The 11,979-nt window shown below is 34.9% G+C and overlaps 1 protein-coding gene across 2 annotated transcripts in view; it reads left to right on the forward strand.

The window, feature by feature from the left end:
• The first annotated feature begins 6,472 nt into the window (after positions 1–6,472).
• Positions 6,473–11,979, forward strand: part of LOC110032776 (putative dual specificity protein phosphatase DSP8) — a 28,283-nt gene continuing 22,776 nt past the window's right edge. Inside the window, exons 1-3 of one of the 2 annotated variants that reach the window (XM_020736527.1) lie at positions 6,473–6,635; positions 6,707–7,016; positions 8,719–8,841. In XM_020736527.1, coding sequence (XP_020592186.1) covers positions 6,819–7,016; positions 8,719–8,841 — 321 coding nt within the window. In that variant the 5' untranslated portion in view covers positions 6,473–6,635; positions 6,707–6,818. Of the gene's footprint in view, positions 7,017–8,718; positions 8,842–11,979 lie in introns of both variants that reach the window. The other variant, XM_020736528.1, reaches the window with a different exon arrangement.

The following is an 11,979-nucleotide window of genomic DNA, read 5'->3' on the forward strand; positions in this document are numbered from 1 at the left end:
TAATTTTTGGAGTCTTTATGTTAGTCTACATACCATTATACATTTTTGGAAGGAATGGCAACACACTGATTAGTTCATGAAAATTGCGACATTAAGGGTCCGTTTGGGGCAGCTTATTTGGTGCGGTGGCGTTTTGAAAAGCACCTGACCTGTTTGGGTAAAATGTATTTTGGCAGCGTATGAGTTTTAAAAATGTTGAAAATAGAGTTTTCACACCGCACCTATCAGCAGATTGTTTAACATGGGGTAGCTTATTTGATGCGGTGACAGCTTTCTGGCTGTGATTTGACTTTTCCAAAAAAATAAAAATTTGTAATAGCCACCACAACTAGCTTATCAGTAGATTATTTTTAATCAGGTTATCAGCAGATTGTTCAATAAGCTACAGATGCCCTAAACATACCCTAAATCCTTGCTCATATGCGATGCGCACGTTTATTTTATTTAAAGCCGCATAATCTTATAAATTTAGGTTGATTAAATTTTAGGGGCATTTACATACATACCACCCAATTCCTCTATGTATTTGCATATCCATCCTCTAAATTTTACATTTATAAAAGTTAGTATCAGGTAATGTAAGAAGAGATGAAGCACTCTTATATTTTTAACCATTTCATTTTGGTCTTTGAATGGCACCACGCCCTTAGGCGGGCTACCCATATAGATGGAAGTAAGAGTGCATTTATTTCATCTCTGAGTTTATAGAATACAGATTATTTTTGCTTTAAAGTTAAGGTTGTTAGATTAGCACCATTGTAATAATGAACTATTACGATTAAAAAAAATGTTAGTATTGTACATGTTTTGATATATAGGACAGATCGATCAAAGAGATCCTTTAAACAAAGATTAAGCTTGACATCCTCCCTGAGCTCATTCATAGAGTTATTTCAAGTACTTATCCTTTCCAATTCAATTTTAATTTATATTTCTTAGAGCATTCATCGACCATCATTTAGCTTGGTTTAGCTAGAAGCACAACTTCAGTTTTCAACCAAGAATGATTAAGTGATGACTTTAAAATGATTATAGTATCTCACGGGATTTTGAAAAGAGCACATAATGATATGCGTTTGGGGCAGCGATATGGTGGTGGTGCGGTGCCACACCTCAGTATTTTCTGTTTGACAAAACTGTATTTTGTCTGCGTTTTCAAAAAGTTGCAGCTGAAAGTTGTATTTTCCCACCAGAACCAACTATTTGCGTAGACTGCTAGAAAGATGTGATATGACTTTTTCAAAAATAAAAAGTACAATAGCAATCACAGTTTTTTGGACAACTTCTTTTTCATTGCTTCTTCAAACAACTGCAGCTGCTCAAAGCAAACTCTTATTAATCATAAAATTTTAAATCAATCTTAAATTTAAATTCAATTTGTCATTATCTAGGCTTATGATAGAAACTATTTTTTATTATTAAATCTAATCAGTCCTAGTGAATTCAATTGGTGCAATAAAAATTTAATCTTTTTTTATTAATGTAATAACTTGTTTTTGCAATGTAATTAACCATGAGACCCATTGAGCTTAAAAGTGGACTTAATTTGATTTATAGTCAAATCAACACGAATATCCCTTTACATTTTATACTAATTTGGTGATTTTTAACCAAATCCTTCATGAAGCCATGGTCATTCAACTGCACCTTTTATCCGCTAAATCATAATTTTTATTGAATAAACTATTCACTTTTGAGCTAATTTATTATTATATAGTTATGCACTTTTGATTGTGCTATTTGACATTATTCAAATTTATGCAATTCTTACTGCATTTAACCCAATTTTTACTTGTTGTTTTGTTTTAATTATTATGAATTTACTCTCGTAGAAGGTTTTTGTAACTAATGTACTAGTTACAAGAGATTAAGTACGTTTTTCGAGATTAAGGTTGAGATTGTTAGAACTGGCGTGATCACGCCCCATATGGGCGTAACCATGCTAGGATCAGATGGACAGGACCACGCCGCCCGATTAATAGGGTGACGTGATCATGCCTAGATTGGGCGTGACCACATTGCCTGATCCATAAAGTTAACGTGACCATGCTGAAGAAGCGGGAAACATTTTTTAGAAGAAATTTCTGCTAAATTTGAGACAATTGCTATAAAAATGGACTTTATGGTAGCATTGAGGAAGCATGGATCATTAGAGACGGTTGGAGGCAGATATTGAGAGCTTTTGTGAGAGAGAGAGTTTCTACCTTATGGCTTGCTTCTTTGCTTAAGGTTGAGGTCGTAAGGGTTGTATTTCTTTCTCCTCCTTTTATTTTTTTATTGTTTTAGATAGAATATTGTATAAGAGGGAGAACTTCTACTTTGGTGGAGAGGAAAAATTATTTTGTAAGTGTTTTTTTTTTTTCAGGTTATGCTTGTTGAAGCACCAAAATTTACCGTAAAGTAGTTAACCATACAACACAAGTGCACGTGTCAAGTAGTAATGCGGTTCAAAAGTGCCACATATCGATCTCACATGGAATGTATAATATTTATCTACACAGAAAAATTTCTAGTTTACTAATTTAGTTAACTTAGGTTAGCATTTATTAAAAGGAGCTTTTTAAGTCTTAAGGTCCTAGGAAAGTAGAATACTTAGTAATTGAATAAAAAACAAAAAAACAGTAGGATTGTTCGTGAGTTTCTTCAAGATAGATGAGACACATGCCTTTGTGATTTGAGAATCGTAACGATCGCTTTTCCTACGTGATTATTGTGAATCAGGGACATAATACTCCTTATGTATATGTCTAGATCAAAAAAACCTAAAATCCATGAAGTTGAGGCTTTCTCAATCCCTATCACATTTCGCATGACTTTTTCGATCACCTAGGATGATTGTAGAATTCCACTGGAATATGTCTATCATCTCGGAATTATGTGATGAACTCTTTGTTTTCACTATGCAACGATTAAAGATTGTAGTTTCACGAAATATTTTAACATCACAGTTGGCCAGACTAGAAGTAAATTAAGTTTGGAGGTTAGCAACAACATAAGCCATGAAAGCACAAAAAATGATCAATGGAAAAACATTATGGAAAATCTACGATAAATCCACCACTCACTACATTACAAAGGCACGAAAAGAACTTAGCTTCTCATTATGGAGAAACTATAGCGAAAAACACTTATATGAAAATTCATTGAAAGCAACATAAATATGAAAAACTTACAAGAATTTGTTTTCTCTGCAAAAGGCGACACATGTCCCTCTCATACAAAATCTTTCACAACTCACAAAGTAAAGAAAAACTATCCCTTGAAGGTTGACCCAATGCGGAAGACAACCCTCAAGAGATTCCTCAAAATCTCTTATAAACTCTCTTCTTTAAGCCTCTAAGCATTCTCTAATGCAGAACTCCCTCCAAGAAGCCCTAAGATTTATATAAAAAATTGTGGTTTGGGCCATCAACTTTTTTTCTAAAGTGTTTCTCGCTCGTTGACGTGGTCACTCCCGTTTCCGACGTGGTCATGCCGTTGAACTACCAAGGTCGATGTGGTCACACCCGATTGTGGGGTGGTCATGTCGCCCTACTACGTCATATGGCGTGGTCATGCTGGCCATGTTCGATAAGTGGTGTGGTCATGCCACCTTTAAGCGTGGTCACGTCACTTCGAGGCACTTTTTTGTTGGATTTTCTCGCTCCAACTTGTTCATATTCAATTTCCTACATCCTAGAAACATGAACAAAAAACATTTCTCAAGTGTAAATCTGTGAAAAATAAATAAAATTAATATGTAAAATGCAGGAATAATAACATATAAAATCACGTAAAATTGACGCATGTGATTTAAGACCCATGATTTTGTGATTTTCACAGATTATTTTTCCAATAATGTTTTTTTGAGCTCCCATGCCAAATTTATTGTGTTAAACTTTGCACTTCATTTAATCATAGTTTGACCAATTAGAATGTTAACAGCTTCATGATCTACTACTTTTTGCCCGCCGCATAGAGGAACGAATGAGTTAATCATAAAATCCTGATAAGAATAGACATATTCTATTAAGAATTTGTAATCTAGAAATGAGATTGGATTAATCCTAGGAAATGTCATGGGGTTAAGAGAAACTTAATTTTATGCGTTCTAATTTCTCTTTTGACCTAAGCATAAGCTTAAGAAGAATATTTTATCCACGTTGGCAACTATCAGGTTGGGGATCATCTTGAAAAATCACAAACCACCACAACACTTAAATCACAGAAACGCAAGCCTCATCTCCCTTGAAGAATCATAAAATTTCTCCGCTTTCTTGTTTTCCAACATGTGCTTTTGATTTATGTTTATAATTAGGATTGTAGGAATTCAATCTCTTACTTGTGATCATGCTAAAGCGGGTTTAGATTTTTAGTAAATTAGAAATTCACTTGTTGGAATATTTCTTAGTTCTTTCCTCATATGATCGATATACGGTACTCTGAATCCACAATATTACTTAATATGTATACTTGCATGATACGACTGATTTGCTTCACAACAACTTTCTGAGCTGTCACCATGCACTTTTGGTCAAGATTATTCTTAGTGTAGTCATGCATTTATAAATACATTTTCACCACAATCTAATTATGCTCTTATAATTACAACTTTAATAAAATAGCTATGCTCTTTTGATGAAATCTATCATTTATCTATTCATACAATTTTGAACCTTAGTATTTTCATAAATACTACTTTTGTTGAATTCTATCCTAATTTATACACTTTTTACTTAATTACTATGTTATTTTGTCGTATCTTGTGGTTGAAGTTCTTTTAGATCTTCTTCTAAAAGAGACTCTACTCTTACTTTTATTTTTATGGAATTGTGAATGGTTATGAGGATGAATAAATGGAAAAGATAAACATAAGAAAAAATAGTGCACCTACAATAAGCTTTTGATCTTAAATCATATAAGAACTTGTGAGTAAATTTATTAACATTATAATTAAGGAAAAAAATTAGGAATAAAGGATGGTTGTGAGACTCTCACACAGACTTTTGCAAAGTCAAACTGGAACTATTAATAGTAATGTTATCAACTACAATGTCAATGCAAAGCTAACTCCCCCTTTGACATCCCAATTTTATTCCAACAAAATATCAAAAGTTATGGAGGAATATCAACACTTTTTAAATAGTCTAAATTCTCGTGATCATTTTCTTAAACAAGAAAGTTTTACCATTTAGAAAATAGAGATATGTATTCTGCATAATATCATAACCCTCACAGCAAGAAAAATTGAGCATATATATATATATATATATATATATATATCACCAACAAATGTAAGATTCAAAATAAAATTTAAGATTTCATTTTTTTCTTTAATAATAGCGAAAAAAAGTGGAGATGTAAATTGGATGCTCACTTGCCATATGTCCAACGAGAGTCAATTCTATCAAAACTGTCCTACTAAATGATTTCAATAAAAAAAAAAAATCACATCAATAACAACCACTATAATAAATGAAAATGATAAATACTTGCTTTTGGTATTGTGAAAGTTAATAAGAACTTTTTTTAATTGATGATACTTTCTAGAATGATAAATACTTACTTTTGGCTAAATTTTGAGGCATTGCCTCAAGAAGGAAGAGATGATCATTACAAGAAGTAAAGCTATGAAAAGCTTTTAGGTTTGTGAAGCTAAAACCAAAAGAGGGGAGATGTTGGGTTGGGAAATCTCATTGACTAAAAAAGCTTTATGAAGCTCAAATAGGACAAGGGAATATAATAGTGGAGAAAAGAGAGAAAAAGCATGCACCCCCCACAAGCGAAACCCAAAGATAGCTTGGAAAATCCTACAATTATCCCAAGAGTATGGGAGATTTCTTCAATGGAAAAAAAAAAAAAAAAGAATTGTTGTCATAGGTACCAGAAAGTTGTGAATACGTTACAATATTCACAAAGCTACTCTACCATTTGTTACTCATCTTAATTATCTTGGGATTTTTCAATATTGTAATTTTTACATTTTGAAATTACACTATCATTGATTTATTATGTATTGATAATTTATAGTATAAAAAATTCAAAATATAATGAAAAATTTTTGTTAAATCTAAAAATTGAGTTAAATAATTTGAGTCTTTTACTCATTATTTAAAAAAAATAAATCATAAATATATATCTGTAATATATAATATTAAAAAATAAATTCAGAGAATGGTTCGAGGATCAAAAATATATTTCGTTTAGTGAATCTCACGTTTAGACAATGATGATGATCCAATCATATTATTGTGCATTTCAGATGATCAAATCATAATCATTGTCCGAACTTGCAGAAACGGGAGATGGAACATCCCCAAAGAAGGGTGCTCATATATGGTTGAAAGATAAAAAGCTAGTATGATCGAACGGTTCCTAAGGTTGCTCAACCGGAAAATCAATTGGCTATCAACGGCTCGCATTCATAATGGCATATCCGTAATTCATCTTGACTTGAAAGCCGACCACTCCTCTTATTTGCTCAGTATGGTTTAACTTTTCAATAGTGGGAATCGGATGGTGGGCAAGCGACCTGCACTTCCCGTTTTCGTCGGTTTTCTGCCAAGAGATAGGAAGAAGTAAAGGAGGGGAAGCGTGAAACTTCAACTGGAAACTCACATAAGTGGGGATCGAAGTCGAATAACTTGTGGTCTCAGGTTCCGATTCGATCCCTTTTTCCCAGGAAATCTATGATTTTCTCTTTTCCCATATGCTGCTCTGAATCCAGGCCATCGAAGCTTGAGGAGCAGCTCTGGTCAGGGCTCTCCATGATACTGGGAAGCGAACTTAGGGGTTTGGTGATCTGAAATTGTATTTGATCGGACTTTGGCTTTGGAGACATGCGCATCTCGGAGTTGGAAGAGGGAATCAAGGCAGAGGAGCCGGGGTCGGTAGATGACGGCAGGATCGGGGCGTTCAATCCGAAGAGGACGATAGTTGGAGTTGGGGCGAGGTTTCTTTTCTATCCCACGCTTCTTTATAACGTTCTGCGGAATAAGATCCAGGTGGAGTTCCGCTGGTGGGACGAGGTTGATCAGGTTTGTTGTTAATTTTTTCAAATTCCTTAATTGTTTATTTCAATCGATGCTTTTATTTGATTTATGGATTAGGGCTTGCTGATGTGTTAGATTTAATTTAAGAGAGAGAGAGAGAGAGGGAGAGAGGCTTGCTAATCTATAAATCCGCAATTGGATTGAGAAGTGGCTTGATTGATTTTACTTTTACTTAATGTTGCATTTAGAAACCCATGCTAATTGGCGGATCCTAATCGAGGAAAGTAAAACGAATAAAAATTAGGGGATAGCTGAGCTACTGTTTATGGAAGGTTTTTGATTGAAGTACTCCGACACATGAAATTGATACTTCATCAATTATAAGGAAACTCACATACAAGTGCTTATGTTTTTTTGGCGAGAGCTGAATTATAATTGGAAATTGCATGCACTTATTGTTATTATTTGAGGTCAAAGTGGCGATCCATCCCTGAATAGGAGAGCATATGCTTTATGTAGTGTTCCTGTTGTCATTTTCTTATTTGCATGGTAAAATATGTTTAAATGTTGTTGTTATGGGTAAAATCCATAGAATATGATGAATTAATTTGAGTGTTTTAACATGCTTTTTTTTATGCCACTAAAAATTGCACAAACCATCTAGTATTCATGTTTGTGTTTTGATGCTTCAATTGGCGTTGTTAATGTTATCATCATCTCAGGTGAATTCATTGTACAGCCGCATGTGTGTTCCTTTTTTTTTTTTTTTTGGCTATGGAAAATGGGATCTGTTCTTATTTCTTTGTTTACTACAGGCTATTGACATCCTTTCATTTGTTGGAGGAGGCCAGCTTTTTCCTTTGTGTTCTAAAGATTGTTGACTTTAATTTTGAAAAGTGTTTATTGTAACCTTAAAAGCATTCTGTGTGCAAATAACAATATGAGTTAGTTTTGAATGGAATCTTTGCAAAAAAATTATTGATTTTGAGTAAGATAAGTAAAAATGTGCCTTTTTTGAAAAAGAAAATTTCGGAAATTTTCTGGAGATTGATTACATTTTGATGCTGTAAATGCCATTTGTTGTGGTCAACTATGATATTTTGTAATTATTTCCATTGCACTTCTATGCCTATTTCATCGTTTATAAATCATTTTTCATTGTATTTTGCACTCGATTTTTTGAAGTAATTGTTTCCTAAGGGCTTGCTGGTTGTTTGATCTCTTCATCTTTACAATTCCTTATTTAAGTGCAACATTGACTATATATTGTTGCTTGAATTTAACCACCATAAAGGAGACTGGAGGCTTTAGAAGCTATCTGCTATTGTCGCCAGTTCACCACCTTTGGGGGGTTATTTTAAAAGTTGTGTGGAACTGTTGTGTTTGTAACCCTAATACAAAATCATTAGTCAACTTGCATTTTTAGACAGACATTGGTACTGCCAGACCATCTGAATTGGTTAATAGTACATATACTTGATTATGATGCGAGCTACATGGCTCAGGTTTCAATTATTTTGCATCGACTTGTGTTGAGTTGTATTTTGACCTGTTCAATTGATTTGATACTTCACTTCATACATATTTGTTTGAATCATAGTTTTGTTTCTGTTTCAATTATTCCATTTTATTTATTTTCATGAATTTTGCCGTGTTTTAGTGTTTTCACAGATCCTCGGTGCTATAGAGTGGATTACATGTACTCAAGGACATATAAGAGTCAATACTAACACCTTTTTTTAATCAGTTTTTGCTGTTAGGAGCTGTTCCTTTCCCTGGTGATATTCCTCACCTAAAGCAGCTTGGTGTGGGCGGAGTGGTCACTTTGAATGAACCATATGAGACATTGGTGCCCACATCCCTTTACCAAGTGAGTAATCATTATAACGCGTTTTTAGATACTAAAATATTTGCATGAATATATTATTTTTTCTTGCATCTTTTAATTGCTTCAGTTTAAGAACCTTATATTCTAAATTTATTAAAAATATTGTATAAATGTATGAATAATTGTAAAGCCTTTTTTTTATTATTATGATTAGGAGTATTGCTCGGTGTTTTGATTTTCCTTCTTAGGGGTTGATTTGCAGGTTGCATTTTATGCTTTATAGCTGAAAGTACATAGCTTGTTTATAACACAATTATTTAATTTGAGAAATATATTGGTTTTTTTGTCGGTGTTGAGAATGATGGGTGTTAAAAGTGTGTTTTAAGGCATAGTGAGTACGTTTTTGTGCCTCCTTTTTAAGATGACCGGTTATTTAAAAGCCCCTTGAGGGATTACGTTATTGGCCCTTTGAGGATAAAGCTGTTTCATTGGCATTGTCATGTATTAGGATCAGATTACTGTTTCTGATTATAATTAAGAAATCATGACGTTTTCATTACTATATGACCTGTCGGATAAATGTTGTAACGTAAATGTTGGTTGTGTGATCGGTTAACTGATTTTAGGGCCATGACATTGAGTAGCTGAGTTTAGAACTACACGCCTCTGAAATTTTCTACCGGTTTTGCACTTGAATTGGATGTCACAAATAAACAGAAGTAACAATGTTTTTACTGCAGGTATTTTTTGTATGAGTCCCGCCGGACAATTAGATTTAATGTATGAGTTGGGATTTCAAAAAATTTACTCTTTATGAAAATGAGATTGTTTCTTCCATTTTATTGAACTAGATGTTACAGCGGTGCCCGACCTATGGGCAATTTTGTCTTTTTTATGCCTAAGGCCAATTTAGTCTTATATTATTTATTATTTTTTATTATAAATAGACCCTAATGGGTTTAGGGTTTAGGCATGGATTGTTATAAGTTATAGGTTTAGAGTTTGAGGAGATTTCCTACCTCTCGAATTGTAGATGTTTATCTTTGTATTTTTTTTTTGTCATTAACGAAGAAATTTTGGTTTGCCTTAATTTCTATGAAAAATTTTGTCGATTTCTACGTCAAATCGTATCAAATTGTATCAGAGTATCTATTTGGGAAGCTGAGAAGAAAAAATGTGATCAGCTCAAGCGGATCGCAACTCTTATAGGAAAAATAAAAAGGATCGTTGCGTACATACAACTTTGATTGATCACGCAAAAGTTGTGTTATAGTAGCGATCGAGCAAGCAAACAATCGAGGACTCGCCAACAGGCAAGTGGCAACAAGATTGCTTGTACCAAAGGGATTGCAAGATATGCATACCCAGAACGCCAATCTTCTCCTAATCCTGCTCCGTGGACGCAATACAGCCGCTATTAGAACTCCAACGATCGCTTTATACATAATCTCACTCATATGCTATAAGCTCAATGCAGTGATCCAGCTATTTGACAAGTAACATCGAGATTGTAGGGAAGCATCATCAGATTGTTGTGTGTCAATTGTCGAGAGACAATCCTACGCTTGTTGGGAAGAGGCGAATCTAGCGTTATAGCCGTGATTGTAGCTAGTTGAAGTCTTGCGATCTAGTAGGGATACCACTTATTTGGGAAGCCAATGACGAACTGTGGCGATTCAATCTCGATTCAATCTAGCTAGGAAGCCAATATGGGATCACAACTTAGAAGTGTTTTGCCTTCATGATCAAAAATCTTCTTTGGAGTAATGAGAGCTAAGAAAGTAGAGGATTTGGAGAAAAAGCTGGAGGAGAAGATGAGTCAAATCAGATCTGGGATGGAGGAAATGTTCGCCACATTACAAGGAAGGATTTCCTACATGGAAAACTAATTTAAGGGCTAATTCGAGAGCTTGGAAGAGATGTTGAGAAAGCTTATTGAGATGCAATTCAAGACCCACCATCAATTCAATTTGCAAGCCCTAACCAATGGGTGATCGGAGAAACCTTGGCTAAATTGTAAGGGAATGAGATCAAACAAGAAGAACACCAGAAGGAAAGCATCCCATATTAAGAATGCTCTCCTAGGGCTCCGATCGGGGGTGGATTAGAAATTTTTGATGGAGGCGTTTGAGGCGAAATATGGAGAAGAGGCTATGCAAGGGTATGGAGGAGCAAAAAGAATTGAGGAGAGAAGCAAAGATGGGATATGGCTATGATCAAAGGAGGGACTTTTTCCCTCGATACATGAGGGCAACAATAGAGAGAGGATTTTTTAGGTGGAGATGCTATGGTTAGGAAGTTGAAGATGCCTAACTTCGATGGGGAATATACACATGGGTGAGTGTATCAGATTGAGAGATATTTGAAAGTAAATGGGCTAAATGGGAGGGGGGGGGGGGGGGGGGGGGGGGAGGATTGAAATGAACTTAGGGACTCTTAGAGAAGCTCTCAGAGAGGTTTGGAAGGCCTCAGTGAAAAATTTTTACCACCCCCCTCCATGGCAGCAGAGTCATATTTGGAGTGGAAGATCCTAGTATGCTTTTAGTGGAGGGAGACTAGATACTTAATCCACGAGTGGGAAGAATTTAATGATTGCTTGTTAGAATGTTTTTGAGTCATTCAAAAAGAAAACCTATACGAGCAATTTTTTGCATTGACTTAATGAGGGACTATCATAAAATATAGGGAGAGATTCGAGCTCTTGTCGGACAACTGAGGGAAATTTCTGAAACAGTATTAGAGGGAAATTTCATGATGGTTCTAAAGCCTGACCTACATGCAACACTTCAGCCACTTGGGCTGCAAGATTTGGGAGAAATTATGAAATTGGTGCAGTTGGTTGAAGAGCATAATGCCATAGAATAGGCTAATATAAGCAACAATGCAGGTGGAGCGTCATGCAGAACTACTGCAACCACTACAATACCAAAATCTCAAATAGTTGAAGTTCAGAGGGAGGCTTAATAGGACAAGAATCATGAGCCACAATGAGGAGCAACGCTCAGGCGTCTTTTAGCTACAGAGGTTCAGGAGAAGCATGCCAAAGAGTTATGTTTTGTGTATGATGAGAAGTTTACCTCAAGACATCGTTGCAAGGATGGAACATTATAGGTATTATGAGGAGGCAGAGGATGAAGAAATAGGGACGGCGATGGTGGAGAAGAAATACCCTCACTCTTT

The sequence above is a fragment of the Phalaenopsis equestris genome, unplaced genomic scaffold (assembly GCF_001263595.1).
Source record: "Phalaenopsis equestris unplaced genomic scaffold, ASM126359v1 Scaffold001027, whole genome shotgun sequence".
Classification (NCBI taxonomy): Eukaryota; Viridiplantae; Streptophyta; class Magnoliopsida; order Asparagales; family Orchidaceae; genus Phalaenopsis; species Phalaenopsis equestris.